The sequence below is a fragment of the Corvus cornix genome, chromosome 6 (assembly GCF_000738735.6).
Source record: "Corvus cornix cornix isolate S_Up_H32 chromosome 6, ASM73873v5, whole genome shotgun sequence".
NCBI classification, from domain to species: Eukaryota; Metazoa; Chordata; class Aves; order Passeriformes; family Corvidae; genus Corvus; species Corvus cornix.
The window spans coordinates 30,089,699-30,112,860 of record NC_046336.1 but is presented as its reverse complement, the minus strand read 5'-3'; the positions used below and the strand labels follow the sequence as shown (position 1 = coordinate 30,112,860).

The window sequence follows — 23,162 nt, the reverse complement described above, 5'->3', positions numbered from 1 at the left end:
AACAGATGCTTCTGAGCAGAGCTATTGCACACCAGTGAAGAGAGAAGGGGATAAACAAACACACACTCCAACTGCAGCCAGTGGAAAATACAACTGGTAGCTCTACTCTTGGAGTTGTTCCTCCATCTCCATTAGCAGCTGAAAGCAGAATATGCAGGGGAAGACGGAGAGACTGTGGGGATAATGGTTGCTTTCTCAGAGTCCCACCGTTCCCTGGTGGCTCAGGGCATGGTGGCTGGAGACTGATGGGGTCAGAGTCTACTGCTGCACAGGACAGCAGTACTCTAAGGAGGTGAAACCTTAATGCCTTTCATGTCACACTCAGTAGGAGCAAAACTCCCTTCTCATTGACATACATAACACCTTAATGAACTGGCACTCCTACCTTCCCATTCTTGCTTCAGAGGCCAGCTCCTTTGCTGCAGTTCAGACTTTTCTTGTGTACCATTTTCATGTGTTTTGTACTAGTTTGGAGAAGAGGAGCATCTTCAGCTGCCTTGTAGGAAATCTGGTTTAGATCAGAAACCTGTCCACACCAAAAGAGATTTGCCTGATACCACACAGGTAAACTCATAATGTAATGGGTTATTGTCAGACTTTATTATTTCAAGTTTATTTTATATCATATGGGTAGTGTTTGGTTGGGCTGCAGTATCATTCCAGATGGGAAAATGTAGTGCTGGCTTCCTGTTTTCACACCAGATGAAATGGGGTTTTGTCTAATTCTACAGTTATAGTAAATGAAAAGAGAACCAAACAGCAGTTTTTACTGTACATCCCCTCCCTTGCCCTTCAGCAGGGACCAGGATTTTATGGTGTGATTATAATGTCCTGAGACAAGATGTCCGTGGTGGCAAAGCAGACGGCTGCCCCGCTGCGGCATGCGATGGCAGCCTTCTCTGGATTTGCTGATGGAGGACACATTTTGTAAGTATTAAAAGAAGTGTTGGACAAAACACTTCACAGGGTATTTCTCCAAAGGATGTCTCATGGCTGTTGAAGGCAGGCTGCTGGATGGGCCACATGACCACCCTGGGGCCACCTGGCTCCCAGGTCACCCATTGCTTACCACAAAGCAGATAATAAAGGTATAGAAAAACAGGCTACAGTTGGAAACCTGGAGTCATGGTTTATTAATAACCTAAAGCCCAAATTCACAGAGAAGCTTCTACAAAATCACCCAGCCCCCACACTTTGGCAAGCTCCCCTAACCCTGGCTGTGGATGGGCTATAGTGGCAGGATCATTGCTGCCACAATGATGCACCAGAATGGGATTCCAGCTCCAAGCTGGAAGAGGTGTTCAGTTTGCAGCAAAAGAGCGGGGCGGACACCACTCACAGATAGGTGTGCTACTCCAAAGTGCTGGTGTTCAATCCTAGGGCACGGCAAGAGCAGGAGCTGGGTGGGCTCTGTTGACAGCTGCCCTACACAGTAAACCACCTCTACCCAATCCTCCTCACCTGCTTTCTGTCAAGCCTGTGAAAACTGTACCAAAAGATCAGGAAAAACAGAGCCAAATTCTTAATTTCTGGATAGTATTGCCACAAGAAACCATCACCGGCTCTCGTGGAAAGCCACTCTGGTGCAAAAATGCCAGTGGTCCTGTTAACCCCACTGCTCTCATGACAAATGCTGAGTTCTCAGTACTTTAGGGCATGCACACATGAACTCTCTCTCCCCCTCTCTGCATATTGGTATTTTATATAAATCAATATTTTTTACTCCTTAACGACTATTTTTCTCCACCAGCAATTCTGCTCCCATGCAGCCAAAGTGCCTCAAACGGCAAGGGTGGCTGAGGGGGACCCCAACAGGGTGGCGGCAGTGCCCCAACAGCCAAACCCAGCGGCGGCAGGAAAAGCAAACACATTGGGCATCGCCATCTCGCGAGCCTGATCACCTACAGATGTGCTACTGGTGCAGGGCTGGGGTGCTCTGTGTGTGCCCATGTACAGCAATTTATTCGTCAGTTGCATATAAATTTTGAAACTAAGAGCAACCAAATAACCTGATAAACAATCCCAGCCACCAGGGACAGAGGAGCAGCAGTCTCAGAGGTAATTATATATTTACATTACATATTTATACAGTGAAAGTGTATATAGTTATCTATATAAGTATTTAAACCTACAGGGAAAAATATATTATTTGTACAAATATAGAAATTATTTTAATATATTTAACATTTATATTTTTGTATTTATATTTACCTATATAAACATATATTTAACATTTCACGATATCTCTAATTATATATTTTGTATTGCCCACAGGCAATATGAAATCCTGCAGGTGGCTGGAGGGGTGAGGCAGGTGGTACCCCCACCTGAGGGAGAGCTGAAGCAGAGGACCAACCTCTGAGGAACTGGGGAACCCTCAGGGAAAGAACCACTGGAGGGTGATGCAGAATAAGCCCTCCACGAGGAGCCATCCCCCAGCGCCACTGCAGCCACCTGTACCCATTGCTGCCTTTGTTTGCCATGGTCAAAGCCCTGGTACCTGTCAAACAGAGAGAAAAAATATCTCTCCACTGAAAATTCATCATCTCACTGTTTTGGGTAAGCACTGAGAAAAGCATCCATTTTATGTCCTCTAAGGAAGTTTTTCAGGTGAAACATTAGCCTAGCTCTTTGCTGTCCCAGCAGAAAGCAACCCTCTGTTCTCCATTAATTTTTGGAGGAGAGGAAGAGGAGGGGAAGCAAGGACGATAGGTGGCAGTTGGGCTGGAGCCATTTCTCCTGCATCATGAAAAATCAGAAGCATCACAGATTATTTTTGTCCCTTTTTTGTAGGTCACCTTTAATAGAAATGTTAATAATGCTGTTATCTGTATATCTGAAATCTTATATGGTAGCTCTGTAATTCACTGTCTTTATCAGCCTTCTTTAATGTATAATTTAATGCCTGTATAGCTATTTTGTTTGGGTATGACTCTCAGAATTATGGCTAAAAAAAAATCTGTATGCTAGTTAACTACTTTTTATGGAACGCATTTCTTTCATGTTATTTTAAAACCATGGAGCCGGGGGAAGTATTTTATGGACCACGGAACCTCACAGGGTAGTTAATTTCTGTTTGAGCTGGTTTCTCTGCTATTTTAAAGGATGCCATCAAGATCATTGCTATTACTCTTGGTTGGGAGCCAACTGAATCTTCTGCAGTTGCGACACATCCTTGTGCTGTATGAAAGCCGGGAAAAATAGCAAAGATGGGAGCTGGATGCTGCTGTGTGGAAGGCAGGAACAAGGGTCTGCCGCTCCCGGCCACCCCAGGGCAGCTGCTGCTTGAAATTAGCCACCAAGCATGCTGCACCTGATGGGTAAAAACTATTTCAGCCTGGGAATACAGGGAAAAAAAGATGATGATGACAACTCACGTGCCCACTGTCACTCTTCCCTATCCCAGTGTCCTGCCAGCTGGGCACCAGAGCCAGGCAAGCTGGCATGGTCCCGGGAAAGGCACTTTCTTCCTGCAGGCAGCAAATGGGACTTGGCCATGCGCATGCCGTGGGCTCAATGGGGCATGTGGGACTTCACTGTGTGTGCTTTTGCTTGGAGTAAGAGCTCTAAAAGCAGTAATTGGGCGGTTAGCTGAGCCCTAGGCGAGCTTGGGTGATGCACTAAATATTCTGCCTTTTGTTTCATAATGAATTATTTTGTGTATCTAGAGCAAAGGGAGTTTTCTTTTTTGGTCTTTTCTCTGCAGTTCGTTCCTAGCCTACTTGTGGGGGTGTGTTGAAATCTTTGCTTTTTGCTTATGAGGTCAAGTACTTTAATCAGGAACAAAAAAAATTGCATGCTTTAGTCCTAAATTCTCTGAGTGTCTGCCAAATATAATTAGAAACAAATGGCTTTATTCTTCATTTGAGAGCTCCACAGACACTGGCGGGGGGCAGAGGGAGAGAGCTTGGTTTGCCTGGCTGTATTTTGGGGAGCTTGCAGACAAAATCACTGCCAAAAAACATGAGAGAGCCCTGCAGAGGATGGAGGGTTTGGGCAGAGGTGCAGGAGGCAGTGCCAGGGGAGGATGAAGCCCCCATGCATGCCTCCTTTGCCAGCAGCTTGGTAATTCCTCCCCTTGGTACTGGACACTGGAGATGCTGGAGCAGGACACCAGCCCAGGGGAGCCACATGGCCATCACCTGCTCAGGTAACCACACAAGCTGATCATGTCAAGATCCCAGCCACTCCAGTGGGAGCTCAGTGGGGTGTAGACACCCACGTGCAGAGCAGTTGAGGGGTTTAGCACTCCCTGGGCTTCCCTCCCCAGACCAGCACTGGCTGAACCCCAGCTGGGTGCACACATAGTGTTTAGGTTACAGGAGCTGAATTCTGCTCTGAGCAACACCAGCCAGCACCTCTCACTGCAGATATTCACTGCTCCCCTGCTTACACACACCTGGGCTGCCTGCAAATTCAACTTACCTGTGTTTAGGTGTATCCATGAATCATCCACAGAATGACAGAGGTGCAGTAGTTTCATCCTCATGGTGTGAGACCCCACTGTGTCCATTGTGTATCCTTTAGTAGTTGGAACGTCTGCTGGGAGTGCAGCATGGCTGCCCCTCATCTTTGCCTCCTGCTCCCCATCCCAGCACTTCCACAGCTTAGCCCTGTCATGGTGCCTGCCTCATGGAAGGGACATGGCATTGCCCAACAACACTGCAGCTCCCGCACCTCTGTATGGTGGCCCCAAAATAAACTTGGGCTGCTCCTCAGCCCTCTGGTGTCTCCCAGCATGGGGAGGGGGGGCCATTTCCAGTGTGCCCAAGCCCCTGGAGGTCATGAGACACCTGTTTCAACAAACAAACAATTTTGGCACCAAAATGGCTAAAGAGCAGCTCTCACCAGCTTGTGCAAGATGGGAAGTTTTGCTCCATTGCATTGCAGCCTAGCATACTGCTATGCCATGGCATAGCAGTGCCCTCACAGCAGCTCCTTGCAGCATGGCAGCCCCTCACGCCATGGCAGCCTCTCACAGGATCACCTCATGGCACAGCATACCCTCACAGCATGGCAGCCGCTCATGGATCACCTCATGGAATGGCAGCCCCTCACAGCATCCCCTCACGGCAGCCCCTCACGGCCTGGCAGGCCCTCACAGCATGGCAGCCCCTCATGGCAGCCCCTCATGGCATGGCAGCCCCTCATGGCAGCCCTTCGCAGCATGGCAGCCCCTCACGGAATCACCTCATGCCACATCAGCCCCTCACAGCATGGCAGCCCCTCATGGAATCACCTCATGCCACATCAGCCCCTCACAGCATGGCAGCCCCTCACGGGATCACCTCATGCCACATCAGCCCCTCACAGCATGGCAGCCCCTCACATCAGCCCCTCACAGCATGGCAGCCCCTCACGGGATCCCCTCACAGCATGGCAGCCCCTTACAGGATCCCCTCACAGCATGGCGGCCCCTCACAGGGTCCAGTCATGGCATGGCAGCCCCTCACGGGATGGCATCTCACATGCCTTGGGGCATGGCCTGCAGCAGAGGAGGGGATGGGGACTGCCTCAACTATGGGTGGGGTGGGTTTTTTTTCCTGTCCTGACTAAATTGCAGAGCAAACTGAGCAACATTTGCAAGTTCAGTGGGTTTCCCCCCTCTTTCTTCCTTTATTAAAGTAGCCCCTCATAAGCCCGGCATCCTCAGCCACCTAATTTCCCAGAAGAGCAGCCCTCACACCCAAGACAATTTGTTAAATGCTTCTATGCTCATCACCAAAACCAAGCAGCTGTTGAGCTGCTCCGTCCCCAGGAGCAGCAGCAGCAGGAGGGAGCTACCAGGATTTTTGTGCCCATGTTATGGTGCAGCACCCAAGGATAGGGCACACGTGCTGGCCCCACAGGCACCCCTCACCCTGGCAAGCACAGGCAGGTCTTCACAGCTGCCACCACTCAGGACTTGTGGGTCTCCTGAACGCAGTACTTTTACTCAAACTACTGCTTTTTCAGCAGCCGCGAAAGTCTTCATGAATTTGTCTAACCCAGTTTTGGGCATGTTCGTCCCCAGTCTCCTGGCTCTTGTGGAGGGTCCCATCCCCAATGCCCAAACAACCACGACAGGGCACCTCTGGTCCCAGGCTTGGCCTGCGACCTGGGGGGCTCGTTCCTCAGGTGAGCACTAGATGGAGCATCTGACATCGTGAATACTCTTCTTTAATCCCGTAAAGGACAAATTGAAAAGCTAAATGAAAGCACAGATTAAGCTGTATCCCTGCTTCCTCGCTGGACACGCAGCACCTGCACAGGGGGCAGCAGGGGATGCCGCCTGGCCACAGACACAGCTTTCTCCTGCAGGAATACAAACCCTTAGCAGCTACAGGTCCAGGCAGACTGGGGATGCTTTGGGGGCCACTCCTTTTGTTTTCCTCAAGGCCACCCAATCCTCCCATGTTTCTCTTCAGCTGCAGAGGCGATATATACCCATAGCACTTCAGTTGTGAGTGTGCCCGAATTTGGGAAGGCAAACATACAGGCTTTATTGTTTTTGCTTTGGGAAGAGCAAAAGGTGTCTGATATTCCTGGAAAGCCTGTGGGTGAGCACTGAATTTCTGAGAGCAATTACAGTGCCACTGAGGATTAGCAGTGATGTCTGTGTGTGATCAGCTCCTCCTAGCAGCAGAAACTTTGCTAAAAAACGCTCCTGAAATTTTATGGAGCAGAGACACTGCTGGTGAGGCAGAGAGACAGAGGAAGGGCCCCATTCCCAACAGGCTGGCATCACCATGAGATTATGATTGGCCCCAAAAGGCTGCCAGGTAATGCAGCTGCTGATGAGCCACTTTCCCTGAGATCCATCCAGGGCAGGGGAATCCTGCAGGGACTACTGTGCTCTGCTGCTTGCCCAGCTGTGGGTGCACTGACCCCCAAGTGACCCCCAGCAAACTCACTGGGAAGTGCCCAGCCCAGCTATTGGAGTCTGCTGTGCCTCAGTGCCACTCACAGGCCAGGCTGATCTGGGTATGAAAAACTCCAGGGTGCTGCTCCTGGGGTCTTCTTCCTGGCCACACTCTGAGGAGTGGATAGGGCAGCCCAACAGGCATGCCTGGCACAGCAGGAACAGGCAGTGCTGGCATATGTTAATCCACAAACTAGGAAGGGCTAAAAAACCCAAGGAAGCAAGCATGGTGCTGGAAACCCAGTTGCCTTGGCCATCTCAGCATCTCCTGCAAAGGCCAGCATCCACGTGTCCGCATTTCCCTCACCTCTTTCAGGTGTTCACCGGCTGGCTGCATTTTCACCATAAAAAAAAGAAGATGCCTCAGCTTGGCAAAGACAGAAGTGGATGGGGAAAAAGGTTCGCTACAAGGCCCCATCTTCTCCCCCCATTGCTTCACATATAGGAAGTGACCACAGCACCAAGTCAGAGTTCATGGTGTTTGGACAATGCTCACAGGCACAGGGTGTGACTCTTGCGGTGCCCTGCACAGGGCCAGGATCTGGACTTAATGATTCTGACGGGTCCCTTCCCACTCAGCATATTCTGATTCTATGATTCAACAGTGCTGCATCCTTCACACATGCCCAGTGGCTGGCTCTCCTCCTCAAGCTGCTATTTCACAGCACACAGAGGAGGAAATGGTTGTTTTTGAGACCACAGCATGTATTTGAAAGCCTCATCGAACAGTGCTGTGAAAGTGCTCTGTGCTTGCCTGGCCATGCACCCAGCACAGGGAGAAAGCACAAAGCCGTAGCAGCCTCCACGACCATTCACGGCCTCAGATCCTGGACCACCAGGGATGGGGGAGGGAAACTTCCCTGCTGCATACCTGCCCCAGAACCACGGAGTTAAGCAACTATGTGGGATTAGCAGCTGGCTACTGGGCATTCCTGTCCTGCTGCTGAGCTGTTCTGGGCAAGGGGAGTACCCAGGCCTGACCTACACACACCCAAATGATTTTCCCACGTATGGAGACCAGGAGCGTAACAGCATTTGTTGTGCTAATGTGTTCTCAAAGGGCTCCCAGATTTATGGGGGCTCTTTGGACCCAGCATCATCAGCGAAATTACCAGTGAGCATCTAACTCCAGGACTCCAGAACCTTGCCCAAGTGTGAGCTGGGAAGAAGAGGGGGCGATCTTCAGATCCCAGCTCAAGCCTGCAGTACTGGTAGAAAAAATCCTACTCTGAGATGCAAATGGAGCAAATTTGGTACTGGAGCCACTGGCTAAGCATGGAAGTAATCCTCTCAAAAGCTATTCCTATAGTCAGCATGATCACAGCCACACATTAATGCCAGCACACTGCAAAAATAGAGGGGCACTGACTGAAGATCTTGTCTCTCCCTCCTTGAGAAAATTGCAAACTTCCATTTCTTTAATCATTTGCAGGAGGAGATACTTTCTCTAGAAAAGCCAATATAAGAGGGCTGAAAGGTCGGATGGGATAATATGTAATCCAATGCGATAAGGGCTGTTTACAGAATTATTAATCAAACACAAAAGGGAACAGATAGTAACATTTTTTATTAAATATTACAGTGGATCAAAAAGTACAAAATATCTTTTGCCTGCTATGTGATTGGGAAACTATTGGCACATAATACAGTATCAAAAGCATTAATAAGTACAATTTGGAAAACATACAAAAATTGAGTGTTTATAGTTGGCTCAGCTTTATTTCTGGTAGTGTTTAAACTAACGCAAAGGTTACTCAATAACCTTTTAAATGGGAAACTATATAATATTACTGGGCCATTTTTATATATACAAATCATCACCTTACAGAGCATATAGGCTACATAACTTGAATCACAAAAAGTATACAATATTTACAACAAAAGAAAGTTAAAAAAGTATAAACAGCTAGTAGATTATGCTGCCATTATTAGAACGTATTTAAAACTGTGGGGCTGGGGGGAGAGGGGAGGAGGAGGAAGAGAACTAACGAAATATCAACCACATGTACAGCAAACAGCGCTCGTGGCAGCGCTGCCAGTGCCACCCGCCTCACGCCAGTGCAGGAAGTCCCACTGCTCATCAAAATCACCACAATCGCAAAACTGGACCAGATGCGACCTCACTGATCGCTGCAAAGGAAGCGAGCAGGCGGTGGGGGCAAGGGACCCCCATTGTGGTCTCTGGAGCCGGCAGCCCCACGTCTCCCCAAACGGGGCAGAGGTGCTGGCAGAGGCAGCACAGCACTTGTGCCCTGCTTGAGCTCCAGCTGCTGCCAAGCCACCTTCTCTGCTACTGGGACAAACTACTTCCCAGGCACGAATCCACTGGGCAAGCTCTTTGCACCAGGCCAGCTCGCAGCCACGACAGACCTGCTGCAAACTGCTGGCCTGCTCCCACCCCACCTGGCCAGGGGCACGATCACACTGGGAATCAGGCCCTATTTCCCGTGTGCTTGGTGAGGCCTGGCACAGAGTGTGGCCAGAAGCTACACACGAGCCGTTTGCTGCTGGGCCTTTTCCTTTGGATCTCTCAACCTTTAGCATCCCTAATGCATCCTGGACATAGTGCGTTTGAATTGCAACATTTCTTGGAACTGGCTCCTAGCAAATAGATTTATGACTCTATTGGCAATTAGATTCTGCAGTTTCCTTTACAAACCTACCAATAACAATGGTCTGATTGCACAAAGAAAGGCTTGTGCAATTTCATTCAATAATAAGGCCCCTTGAACTCAAACAATGCAAACAAAGCCCCATTTAAGACACTGAGAAAAAAAAAAAAAAGACGACTTTTCAGCCAATGAAGAATTCAACAGTCTGTTGAAAGATTTCCAAGATTTCTGTTAAAAGAGTTCTTAAACAAATAATGCATCGCTTCTATTGGGGGTTTATGCCACCATTTCTTTTCCTCAGCCCTGATGTTTTGCCCAGTATATTATGAGCTTCCCCACCCGGCAGTGGCCAGTCTCCTCATGGGGCAAGCGAGGAGCCCTCCTCCGCTCTCCCTGTCCCCCAGCCCTGTGCTGCCTCAGCATGGCTCCAAAAAGCCTACCAGCAAACTCCAACAGGACGTAACCAAAAGGACATTGGACACTTTGCATAAACAAATGCACAGCTCCAGAACACACAACCAAAACAAGGAGAAACATTTGCTTTGCCAAACACACGACAAGCTTCTGTGTTTGCTGTAGATTTTTATATTCTCTACCCCTTTTCCCCCCGCCCTCCTCCCCCCTGTCCCCAAACCCCTGATTCTTATGTGATTCAAATCTAGTGCAACTTTACTAGAGATGTCCTCCACACTGTGGCCTCTGCCTGGATGAGCCTGCGGTTCTGTTTCCTGTATGACTTGTGGAGCAGTAGGATACTCTGCACTGGCACATTCATGTTCCAAGTTCTACTAGTCTGTTTATCAATCAATTAAATATAGTTTTACCACAGGAATATAAAGTATTTAATTGAAGAAGCTGGATTTTTAACAGTAGACGAGTATACTATTCTGGTTTCCACCTTTGGATATTAAGTATGATACATTATATATTGTATTTGGCTTCATATCATGGGAAAATTTAATGACATGCCTAGCATGCAAAGTGTTTCTTAGTAGTTTCTGTTTTTTTCTTTTCATATCGAGTACGCTGTCTTTGAACAGTAACTGAGATCGTTTGAACCACAACCAATTTTCACATTGCATAAAGCCTCCAAGTGACACTTCGCTTTATCAATGTCTGTGCTCAGCTGCATGGTGGTGACGTCCTGCAAAGTGAACATACACCCACAGGGAAGCTCTTTCATCAGGAAAATCCAGCCTCTCCATGCCTGGGCTTTCCCCCTGCAAAAGGATGCCCAGGGAGAAGCCGAGATCCCTGTAGGAGTGTGGAAGGACCATCCCGACCACTGCACGGAACCCCCTACCCATCATGAGGCACAGGACCCAACCTGTGAGCCTCTGATTCAAATCCACACTGGCTCCTCTCACAACTTCTGAAATTCTCAACATTCTCACAAAACACAAATCCGTTTTCTGCACTCCTTTGTCATCCAGCAGCTTATTAGGGAGGTTTTGTTTTCTAGACCATTTCTCTGGTAGGCAGGAGGGTTTCACAGCCTAGATAAGATTAAGTACAACGCTCGACAAATTCACAGACCACGATACAGGAAAGCAAAGCTCGGTGGGTGGGGAGAAGCGGCGTAGGAGCCATCACAACAATGGGAGGAGGGCAAGAGGTGCTCAGCACCTCACAGGGGTGGGCCGTGGGGAAAGGAACCTTGTTCGCATCCTTGCACCATAACATCACCTACAGTATGTTTATAACCATTAAGATTAATCTGAACCAGTTGCTTCAGTTTGTAAACAGTAAACGTTACCACAAAAACAAAACAAAAACGCTGCTCAAAAGTATAAAGAAACTGGAAAAATTACAAACACGTAATAAAAAAGAAATTAGGACAGCCACAGCCTTTAAAAAAGTTGCAGATAAAATGATACTGTTTAATTTAAAAAAAAAAGAACCCAAAACAAAAAAAAACAAACATAAAGAGCACAGAATATACTGGACAAACGAAACTATATAAATTATTGTGACCAAATGTGACACTGGTAGTTTACGAAGTGGATATGTACAGTCAAATTAAACAGTGTTTACCATTCTGTTCTAATAGTGTTAAAATGAAAAAATCTATTGCCGTTTTACTATACATTGCATTGATCGAATCTTTAAAGTCAGGAAAAGTTACCCAAAAAAGCACATCCACTGATTGTACAGATTCTTGGTGCACTTCTCCTTTCCAGGTTCATCTGAAGTCCTTGACTCATTTGCAACAATGCACGGCATCCGGTCCTTGGCTCAGCGAAAGGCAAATGCAGCCCTCACCAGGGTTTCAGTGAGCTCAGGACTGGGCCTGTGTTTCCACAGGCTCCCTTTGAACATCTGCTCTTACCATGTTCAAGTCCTTTCAGAAAACACATATGCAAAATCCAACTATTTTTTTCTTTTTTTTTCCTGTGTTTTTTTTTCTCTCTTTTTTTTTTTTTTTGGTTTGGTTTTCTTTTTTGCAAGGGCAGGGATAAGGGGTGAGGGGGCTGATGTGGGAGCCAGAATTAAAGAAGCAGTCCTGTCTCCATCAGACTCCGAGGTGCTCCTCTAGGCGGGATACGACTGCATCCTGGTTGACAAAAATACAGATTGCTAAATCTGCGAGACATCGTCACAGGGGGAGGAATGTTGCTAACTGAACTTTTCTCCTCAGACCTTTTTTTTGTGAGCGAGGGGGTTTACAGTTTTGTGCTGGGATGTACAGAGGATAGCTGGGAAGGTGGGAACGCAGCTTGAGGGTTTATAGCAGCTAAAGGATAAATGCTGTTATGCAAAAGGTCACCGTAGGAACTTCCTACAGGTGTTGCTGCAGCTAAGTGTCTGTACAGTTGCTGGGAGTTTGCAGGGGACGTGAGGAATTGTCTCTGCACCATGAAGGAGTGAAGAGCCAAAGGCTGCATGAGTGGGGATAGCACGGTCTGATTTTTCAAGTACTGCAGGGGATGAGAATACCCGGGTGGGAGGCGATTGTTCAGCCCTGTGCACAGGCTTCCCGGATACAAGCCTGGGAAGATGGGGGCTGACAGGGGAAATTTGTGGCTTTCCAGCATGCTGCCAGAGTGGAGACCATGCACTGACTTGCTGCCTTCCCCCTCTGGGTCGGGAACCTTGTCTTTCGCTGGAGTCTCCTTTGGTAAGTGTATAGGAGAGACAGCTCGGAGCTTTTTTTCAGAAATGACTTTGTCCAAATCCTCCAGGCTCCGTTTCAGAGGCCGGGCAGCCCCCACGTTCTGAGGGCTCATTCTGCGGCTGATGATAGGATGCACCATCCCCTCCATCTTCCTCAGGTTCTCCAGCCTCTGGGCCTGCTGCTTCCCAGACCTATGGAGCAACTCGCTGTGTTTTTTCGGGGCTGTCATGGCCATGGGGGACACACGGCAAGCTTTGGGGTTACAGTCTAGGCTCACCGCCTGGCTGCTTCCAGCCTGGAATGGGGAGATACCTTTGCATTCTTGCTGGGCCATGGATGAGTGAGGGAGGCTGGAGCCCGGAGCCTTTGCAGTCTGTTTGTGTATGCTCTTTGGAAGACTCAAATCTGTTGGCTGATCATCTGAAGAAGTCTCCACTGTTGCCTTTTTTTCTTGCTGATGCAAAGATGGGCGATAATTTAAACTTAGTTTTTCTTGGTGTTTGTGTTGAGTAAAAGTAGAAGTATTTTCAGACTCTCTGAACATGTCCCGGGGGAGGTACTTTGATGTCTGTTCATTATTAAGGTGGTGTTCTGTGTGCCTATAAAGGCTGTGCAGATGAGGTGATGAATAGAAATCTGCCAAGAAAGTGGGCACATGGGAGTGCTGCAGTGCCCTTTTCTCACTCATTTTATCTTTGCAGTCTTGGATATCCGACTTCGGTAGGTACGACTCGGCAAGAGAACTGAGGTGATGTTTTGAAAAATCACAGCGCTGAGGATCCGGTTTACTTAGCATGTCGTGTTTAAAAACATCATTAATTGACTTCCTTTCTTCCTTCGTTTTAAAACTCTGTACATGTTGTATGACTGAGGGCCTATTAATTGCTACAGGATCAGAATTAGGGGCATGGGGACCTTGCGATATGCCTGAGGACAGTTCATCTCTGCTGTTGAGTTTCTTTTTGCTGATCAAAGGTGGAGGAGAACCGTAAGGATAGTTACATGAGAGCGCAGCCCCGCTGACCTGTGACAGCAGCTTCTTCTTTGCCAGGGGTGACATGATACCTGGATTACCTTTTGAGTACAGCAGCGGTGTGTAACTGAAAGTGGAGTCATCGTTCACGGACCCGGGCAGCTCCTTTTCCTTGAACATGTCGAAGTTCTGCACCACCAGTACTTTGGGCGTTTGCTTTAGTGCGTTGTGGATATCTTCGTTTCCCAGCTGGTCCACTTTCACCGTGCAGTTTGCGATGTAATCGGCCATCTCTGGCAGCTTCTCATCTTCCATGTCGCTCTGAGTGGGCAGATGAACTGGGAAAGCTGTGAAGGGCATTTCTGGAGGTTCACTTTCTAGGTTGTCAGTAAAAGCTTTGTGTAGTCTTTGTTCAGGCTTTGTGTCTTCCAGGGCATCTGCTGGGGGATGTAATCGTTTTGTGACAGTGGCATCCAGCACAGTGTCTTCTTCTGGGGACATGGATATACTTGAGAAAGAGGACGAGTGCTGAACCTCCTCCTTGGCTTTCTCACTGTTGGTGTTGTTTTCTGTCACATCTGTCTTTTCCAGAGGCAGTGTCCGAGCTGTCTCTGGCGAAAGAGATGGAGGGCCTTGCACAGGTTGTTTCATCTCTCCCACTGTCGGGTGTTCAGGGAAGTTTTTCTGGTCTGCTGATTCTTGATCCTTCTCTTGTTCTGATGAAACCTAATGAAATGATTCAACAGACAGTAGTAAGAATGCAGCATGTTCCAGCAGTCTGTCTGTAAGGTTATGCACAGTACACAGCTACTTTTAGGGAAGGACTTGCCAACCACCTTGCTGGCACGTGAAGGCTCTAACATCAGGTACTGGGCTCAAACAAAGAGAAGTGTCTCCTGGAAATATTACAAAATACACCATCCCTGTCAGAGTCGCAATAAAGCATTTCAAAACAGCAGATGTTTGTAACCTGATGAGAGGCACTGGTGGCTTGATCAGATAGCTAAATGCTGAGGTTATATACTCTTTCAAAGTTAGTTAGGCAAATGCAGAAGAGCAGATTTCATGACACAAACAGTAAGGCTATAGAAATTTCTCCTGCTAGCCAACTTCACCTAAGAAAAACGCACTATTCCTATGCTTTCCCTTCTCTAAAGTCTCTCCAGCATAGCTATCTTAAAATTCAGTAATCACACAGGAGATCATTCACACCCAGTTCTGCATTAAAGTGTGAAAATGATAGAAATGGCATACTAGAAAACCCTATTGTAGGCAGCAAATCACTGCCACAGCTTAACTAGGACACACATTTTTTTATTACCGGATTAAAATGAAGTTGTCAACATTCAGTAAGTGTGTGTGCCTGCTATTACAAACATGGCTTTTGTATGTTCTCGTCAATGGGACCGTGGCTCGTTCTGCTCCCCCATTAATACAGCTTGTGTGCACAATTCACACTATTCATCCCATTATGTAGCCGGCTGAACTGTGACCCACAGAGGTCACCAGAGCATCCCATCTGCGATCGAGCTGACTGACAGCCCTTTTCAAAACTGCTGTCACTCTCCTCTGACATGTTGTGGTAGAAGACAGTCATAAACCAGCAGCATTGTGCGACTCCTTTATTATTATTGTTTTCTTTCTTCCTTCACTGTAAGGATAAGATGCATCGAGAAAGTTATCATCTAAATTCTGCTTTATGGTCTGTCGCAGGAGCAGGGAATCGGAGATGGTCTAACGAATCTAACCCTCTCAGAGATTTATTTCTTCACAGCTGCTTTTAAATATTCCTGTCTGTTTGGTTGGCCTATTAGTTACAGTGTCTGTTAGTCATCCTAACTTCTTCTTTTTAAACTCATAGCTCTCTTTTGCAGCCAAATACCATCATTAGGTCCTTTACAAAGAACCATCGCTAGTCTCTCGAGCTTATAAAATTACAGGCAAATACCAGACAGATGAGCAAAGCAAGGAGGAGAAAAAAAAGAGAATCATATTTAATAACTGTACATTCTGCTCTTTGTTTCTGTTAAGCAATACTTTGATTGAAGTTTCAGCTATTGTGAGGAAATGTGCAGTCTAAGGCTAATAGCATTTTGTCTGGTGTCTTGTTACACTGACAATGTCATTGTGATGGAAGGAAAACAGTGAAGAGCACAAAGGCAAATGCAATCCTAATAAATTAAAGTTATATTCTCTCCCTGCATACTTCTAATGGTGCATGAGTTGAACATGAAATTGAGAGGACCACACATTTGTAACTGGATTATGCTTTTCCAGCTCACAGCTTCCAGGCCACATGAAGAAATGACTTAAGCGGTGGCCTGGATGGGGACGTGCCTACACATTTATGTGGTGGCCATAGGGCTCTCCCTCAGAGCAATACCCCATCACTGCTGTGCCTGGATGAGGCCTCAGGAATGGGGCTGCACTGCCAGGGCATGGCTGCGGTGCGAGAGACAAGCAACCTTTTGCCTGGCTCCAGCAGACCTGGATTTTGCTCCACCCAAAGGAGCTGAACATCTCCTGCCTGCTACCCTTGTTAAGCGCCACATCCTGGGCATTGAGCCCTCCATATGGCAAAGCACAGATGAGTTCTGGAGGTGAAGCATCCACCCTGCAGCCCCTTCACTGCTCAAGCTTTGTGTGATCACCGACTCACATGGTGACTGACGTGGAGGTTAAGGTCCTTAATGGCCCACCCTGATCAAATAGGGACAGGACACGTCTTCCTCCCCAGTCAGGGAGGAAATAATAATTTTGCTATAAAAGCTACCATTTTACAATAGGGAACTGCTGTAATTGTACATTTTTATTGTCTCGTCTAGGCTCCCTACATTTCCGATAAGCACAGCTTAGGAACTCTTCCTGCAAACCATACAAAAATAACTTCAGTTTAAACAGCAGGAAGTTTGAGATAGGGAACAACAAAAGCAAGGAAATTCAAAGTAAGGCTGTTGCTCTGTTGCTGACTTGTTATGTTGGGCTTAGTAGCAGCAGTACAGATAGTGTGTAATGTATCTTTCTGATCCAAGACCCTCAATAAATAACCGGGGATGAAGGAATGACAAGGGAAGAGGGAGCACAAGCTTTCACTTCACTTCTCCTGGCTTTGGGCAATTTGTCCTGTAACCTTCCAGTGACTGAAGCATGTTTGTGCGCACTCTCCTCTCCATGTGTTTTTTTTTTTCATTTTATCCAAACAGGGCTCCCCCTACTTTAAAAGTACAATGTCAGAGAAAAAAAGTCTCTCTGGAGATTGCTCTTAAATTAGATATTAATGGTACTGTTGATCAAGGCCATTTAAAACACAAATTCTTCTTTGCATGGGAGATTAAATTGTCCTCGTAAGCACAACTTAAAGAGGTAGCAGGACATGAAACCCAAACTTTTCTGTTCTCAAAACTGGGTACATGGAGTCTTAGAGGCATCTTTGTTTACAGGTCCTGCACTGTTTTTTTAAAACAACGAGGAGGAGGATTGTTGATAGTTGACTCAATAAAGTTTCCAAACAAGTTTAGAAACAGGACTTCTGTACCTGCCAGACGCAATGAAGTCAAGGGAGCAGCCATAGTCTGCTGGGCACATCATGTGTTTCGACATTCTTTAAATACTTACTTTCACTACAACGCCTTGAAGGCTGCTGTGATCTGGCAGACTGAGACAGGAAAAGCAACATGTTTTGCAGGGGTTGTGTGTGAGGAGCTTCACCATCTCCTTCACACAGAGTGCAAGCAGGGCACAGGAGAGAGTGGGCAGGATGTGCAAAGGAACGTGCTTAAGTAACAGTGTGGCAAAAACCCCGCTGATTTTGTATCACTTAACAACACTTGAAATTTACACTTATTTGCAGACAAATATGAATTCTACCATCTATCTTACCCTGTGCTGTGAACATAAAATCTCTTCCCTGAGGGCTGTCCTATGCCTGCAAGTAACATGGCTCTATGTGGAAACTGGGGCCTGCCCATGTAAAGCAGCGTGATGTGATAGGAACCTATTATGTCTGAATAGGAACCTCAGCTGAAAGCCATCTGCTGCTTGAGAGAGGGAAGTCAATGTCAGGGCTTGGAAGTTAGTTTCCTCAAAATGAGACCTTTTAGTTCAAAAAGAAACTTAGTATAATATAATAAAAATCCTAGGGAGTAATATGTTTTCTGACAGTCATGCATACATCTGTGAGCACAGGAGGCTGATCCAGAGGTTACCATTATAAAACTCAGCTGTGTCCAACAGTTACCACAGTATTATCAACAATATTAGAGGTTCCCGCACCCTATACTTAGATTAGGAAATAACTGTGGTAGTTGTGTGGTTTCCCTTTGGCAGCTGCTGATCTGTTAGTGGTGACCACTGTATAATACAATGAGCAGAACTGGTACTAGTCAGATCCAGCACTTGGTCCTCTGCCATCCCTGCTGTGCAATATGGAGCAAACTGGCTGCCATTCACGGCCCAGAAAAATCCCAGCACAGACAGTATCACAACAGCTGAATTTCCATTGCTGAGCAAACTAAAAGGCCAACTGGTTGGAATTCTCCAGTCTAAATCATATATTTTATCACTGGATTTCATGTGATTAAAACTGTGCATTTTTAATTGAAAAACTGAAAAGCAGGGAAGCAACCGACCTCAGATGCATCTTGGGGTTTCTGTGAATTATCTTTTTCCTTCTTGCTCTTTTGGTTTTCATTTTTGATGCGTTTTGTTCCAGACACTTTTGTTTTTGCTTCACCCTCCTGGGAACTGTTATCCTGTTTTCGAGGTTTCACTGGAGGCAGTGGCTTATCTTCCTCTCCTTTAATAAATCTTTCATATGGCAGGATTAATCTAGGGGATTAAGGAACAAATAATTGATCAGGTTTTGCTGTTCTAGCAAAGAAAAAAAAGTGTATCTACTATGAGCAGTTTACTTAACAAATCCATTTTCTTCCATGCCACAAAAGCAACAGTTTAAACTCTACATCTATAAATCCAAGTATAAGAAATCAATTTATTTGGCAAGATTATCATGTGGCATAAATTCAGTGGAGTTGGAGTTGGTGTGGATCAGCTGTCAGTAACTCTGCAGTGGTTTGTGTGGCTACACCAATTTGTACCAGATGAGAATATCAGCCATTATGTTTCAGACTGATTTTAAAAAAAATCCACCATTTATTTTTATTTTCCCTCCCTGAATTTAACAGCATGCAGCAAACTCCAGGAAAACACCTACAAAGCCACAGCCAACTCAATAACAGCTACACAATTTCCAGGCTGGTGGTTCCGATGAGTGGAAGGGCAGTGCCAGGAACGTGGGAGGAGCCAGCAGGAACCCTACAGGGGTGGGCACAGCACCCGCCTCACCGTCACCAGCACCAGCCCAGCACCACCGTGCAAGGCACCCATGTAGTGACAGTCACCATGCTCCCTGCCTCTGCCAGGGAGCCTTTTTTAAGGAAGAAGGGGAGAGGAGAAGAGTTAAAAATGAAGGAATTCTTCACTGTGGAACTGTCTGCCACAAAGTGCACGAAATCGCTTTAAAAACACAAGGAAGAAACACAAACAAAAAACATCCTCCCCTGAAAGCATCAAACACACCGAGTTTTAATCTCTCTGTTTTCCCTTTGCAGTTCTTGATCTGAAAGGAAAAATAACTGATATAATTAAAAGGGATGGATTGCATTACAATCTCAGTTTCAACTTCAGTGATTAAAGTTTTTATAATGCACTTTGGTATGATTAATGACTCACTGTGGGATTAATACGAGACTCAGACTTTAAAAATATGAACTTTAATACAGCAAACATAATTTGTTAAAAAAAAAAGACAAGTTGACTCTACGAAGAAAATGTACTTTGCTTATAAACAACATAAATCTGCTCAAATACCAGGAATCCTTAATTATCTTTAATCTAAGACTCCAAGGCAGAAACCTCTTTGGTTCAGATATTCGTTTGTTATCCTAGAATCAGTTTCTAAGCATGCAATTTTGATTTACATACTTAGATGTTCAAACACAGTTTGGGCTTAAGAGAACAGAAATTAGATTGCTCGTGATCATAATATTTTACATTTTAATAAAATACAACATAAATTATGTTAAAATATAAACCTAATTTATGCTATATTAGAAACAAAATTCATTAACTGAGCATGCTCTGACATGGTATGTGCAAAGAGGCGTGAATAATACTTTCTAGCCCTGAATTTGGCAGAGCTCCAGTAATGAAGCTAAGCAGAGCCCACAGGGAATATTCATCTTCAGATCCCATTACAAACTGAGTTTAAACATGTTACAGCTGCTAAAACTGGAAACTGCTCCCTCTATGCAAACTTAGCAAAATAATACGTAGTTGCCAAATACCTGCTTCCCACTGTAATATTACAGTTAATGTTTATATAATAAAAAGCATAACTAAGCAGAAGGAGAAAAAAATAATCCTGTTCATACTTGAGGCTGCTACATTTCATTCGCAAAGCGCAAATATTGGTGAAAACACCGAATTCCTCCCTGTGCTGCACAAAGCACTTTGGACTTCACTAGAGGCAAGGTTGGGTTTCACACAGGGCAGTGCCAAGGCCACTCTGCCATGTGTTAAATATTTAAAATCACTTTTAATAAAAACACTTTTTATTACAATAATTGTTAGCACTGCGAGGGGAGTGTTTGACTTTGTTTTGTTTCCATGGGAACGTGTCGCCCATTAAAAATCTACATATTCCATCCGTAAAGGTTTCAGACACTGTCCGGTGCCTCATGGGAGATGGAGATGCTCCCAGCCCCAGGAACGAGCCTTTCCTTGGAAGATGCCAAGTGATTAACCCGGTGGCTACAGCTGGGCCAGGAGCAAGGCCCGGGCCGACGCGATTAATCACCACTCGCGTGCTCTCCGCCGAGCCTTGTAGGGTAACGCGGGACTCAAACTCCTCCTCCTCTTGCCTCTGCACCTCACCAGAACTCATTAGCTTGGGTGCTAATTAGTAACTGTGGCTTAAATTTCCTTTTCTGATCTTAAGGGTTCATGTGGGAGTACAAGGTTTTCATTTTAGTTATTTTTCACTGAGCTCAGCAGTTGGCAGGCCGACAGCAGTAAAAATACATTTCACATAGCCGGTCAGCGGCCTGGAGCCAGCGGCAGGAAATCTGGAATTAAATGTTTCATGTATCGGGGAGGCGGCATGACTAAGGTAAAACTGAGTCAAAACACAAGGATGGCTTGTTCTAGGATTTTCCCCTCCTCGTTTCAAAGGAGGGCAGGCCAAGGTGGCTTTTGGGGGCGGCTGGCGAGGAGCCGGGCAGGAACGCGGGCTGTGAGACCCCAGGGAGCAGCACCGAGCTGAGCAACACCAGCAATTGCCGCTTCATGTAGAGATTTCCGTTGGTTGCAATTTTCACTGAATGTTTTTTCAGTTATCCTGTCATGGTACAACACAATTACCCACAGGATATGATCTTATCATTTGATTATTAGAAGTTTTTATAGCGCGGGAGTAATAAAGCTAATACAGCTCTCGGAACATGTAAGCAGCCGGCTCACATGCCATGAAAGCAGCCGGCTTAGCCAATTTAAGGTCAATATTGCCCAACACCGGAAGAATGCGATCTGCTGTTAGCCAAATACTTTAGCAGAATGTGACATGTCTGAAACCAGCACGAGATTTTTTTTTTTTTTTGGGTCAAATATTTGCAGTGCAGGTAAGATTTAATCAATCTTTGAGCAAAGAGAGGTAAAGACAACGTCCAAAAAACTGGATCCAGATACCTCGAATGTATCATATGCTGGAAACAACAACCATGTTTTCAGTTGCTTTGAACTGTGGCTGTACTTCCCGACAGGGGGGGAAGTATCAAAGTATTCATAAAAAAAGAGAGGGAATATTTTGTGGTCTGAAGAACATTTACTTGTAAAGCCTGTGAGAAGACCAAATAAAAGGGTCTTTATCATGATCAAGATTCCAATATTAAGATTAATAAAATGTATTATTTATAAGTCAATTAACATAAATAGAATATGTAAGCACTAGTGTATTAAAAAAATCTTTCCACAGGCAGCAGATTTTTAGCAGCATGAGGTTTTTTTTTTTCCTGGAATAATACAAGAATAACATTTTCCAGCCAAGAGCAGAAACAGTAGGGGAGTCTTTGCTATCACAGGGCTTCTTATTAAATTCAGTCACTGTGAAAAGCCAGTCTTTTTCCTTTTTTCTTTTTATTTTTTTAAAATAAAGACAACTTAAAATCAATACAAGTTAGATTAACAAATCAGTACTATACTAATCCTGATTTATTACAATCGGCAATATTAAGTTTAATCACGTATGAACTGCTACTCAAAAAAAGATTTTCCTTTAGTAAGTCCTGAATTAAATAATGGTGCAGTGTACTGAGTTTTTAGATCTGCATCATCTGATATTATGAAAAATTCAATGTACTTCTCTGCGGCAGATGTCAGAGGTCAGCAAATCTATTACAGTAATGTAAGTAATCTGGCTTTCTGCCAACCTTTTTTTTAAAAAACACTGAAGCAGATAATTTTATATTTACAAATTCTAAAATCCTCCAGGGACTAAATCTCTTTCCCAACAAAAAGCAGAAACTTCACATTAGAGAAATGTATTTCACAGTATATCAAACATGTCTTCATCATTAGCATTTCATAAAAAGAAAAAAAAAAAAGCCCTTAATCTTTATTAGTCAACATTTTTTTCCCAGCTACAGAACTAACAATACAAGATCTCATCTGAGCCAGTAACCACTACATGTATTGATTATGCAGAATGAATGTCTTTTTTGGCCTGACTGCTTCACAGGACACATGAGAGCACATCTATTTATAGGCATGATAAAAAAAGTAGTTACAATAATGCAAAGGATCTGACCAGCCCAGAAAGAGGAAGGAAATTAAATGTTAAGGCTGACAGTTTCCTCTTTAATTCTTCCTACTGTGCATGAATATGACGGGGCTCTGGGGCTGGGGAGGAACCATATGCCCAGGACACGCAGGGTGATGCGAGAGAAGGAGGCAGCTCAGCACAACCCCTACAATATTTTTTTGTATCACTGTTTCAGTGTTTATTTTTGTTTTCTTTCTGGCAGAATAAAGTATTTCAGCATGTCTCCCATTGACATCATTGTACTTTCTCAAGGGCTCCAAGCCCAACACAAAATAGGATGCACTGGAGCCTCTGAGCCACACGAATAATCTTGGAAGGATTTAAAATACCAAAGTCCATTCCTTGGGAGATGTTGCCCCATTCTCATGCTTGGCCAGGTTAAGGAGGCTAATTGCAACAGGAATGGAAAATGATTTAAATTTGCTCCACCAAATAAATACAGCAATCAGTTAACCCGTGGAACTCACTGCCAATGGATATCTTGGGGCCAAGGGATTAGTGAGATTATGCAAGGATTAGATGCTAATGTAAATCATGAGAACATTAAGCTGTTCGAGCTTCAAAAATGCTGAAAAGGGACAGGCAATAGGTCTCTTTAGTGGTAGGAATTTGGAAAACGCTTTCCTCCTGAGCAAATAAGGCCATGGTGGCTCCAGCTCCTCACTCTGCAGGCACTACCAGGACTG

At 45.4% G+C, this 23,162-nt stretch overlaps 1 protein-coding gene across 4 annotated transcripts in view; it reads right to left on the bottom strand.

Annotated features, from left to right (window-relative positions):
• Positions 1-8,448: 8,448 nt before the first annotated feature.
• Positions 8,449-23,162, bottom strand: part of ARID5B (AT-rich interaction domain 5B) — a 117,747-nt gene continuing 103,033 nt past the window's right edge. For all 4 annotated transcript variants that reach the window (XM_039553625.1, XM_039553628.1, XM_039553624.1 and 1 more), the window contains 2 exons: positions 18,230-18,428; positions 8,449-14,327 (listed from right to left, as the gene is read on the bottom strand). In XM_039553625.1, the coding sequence (XP_039409559.1) occupies positions 12,177-14,327; positions 18,230-18,428 (2,350 nt within the window). In that variant the 3' untranslated portion in view covers positions 8,449-12,176. The remainder of the gene's footprint in view (positions 14,328-18,229; positions 18,429-23,162) is intronic.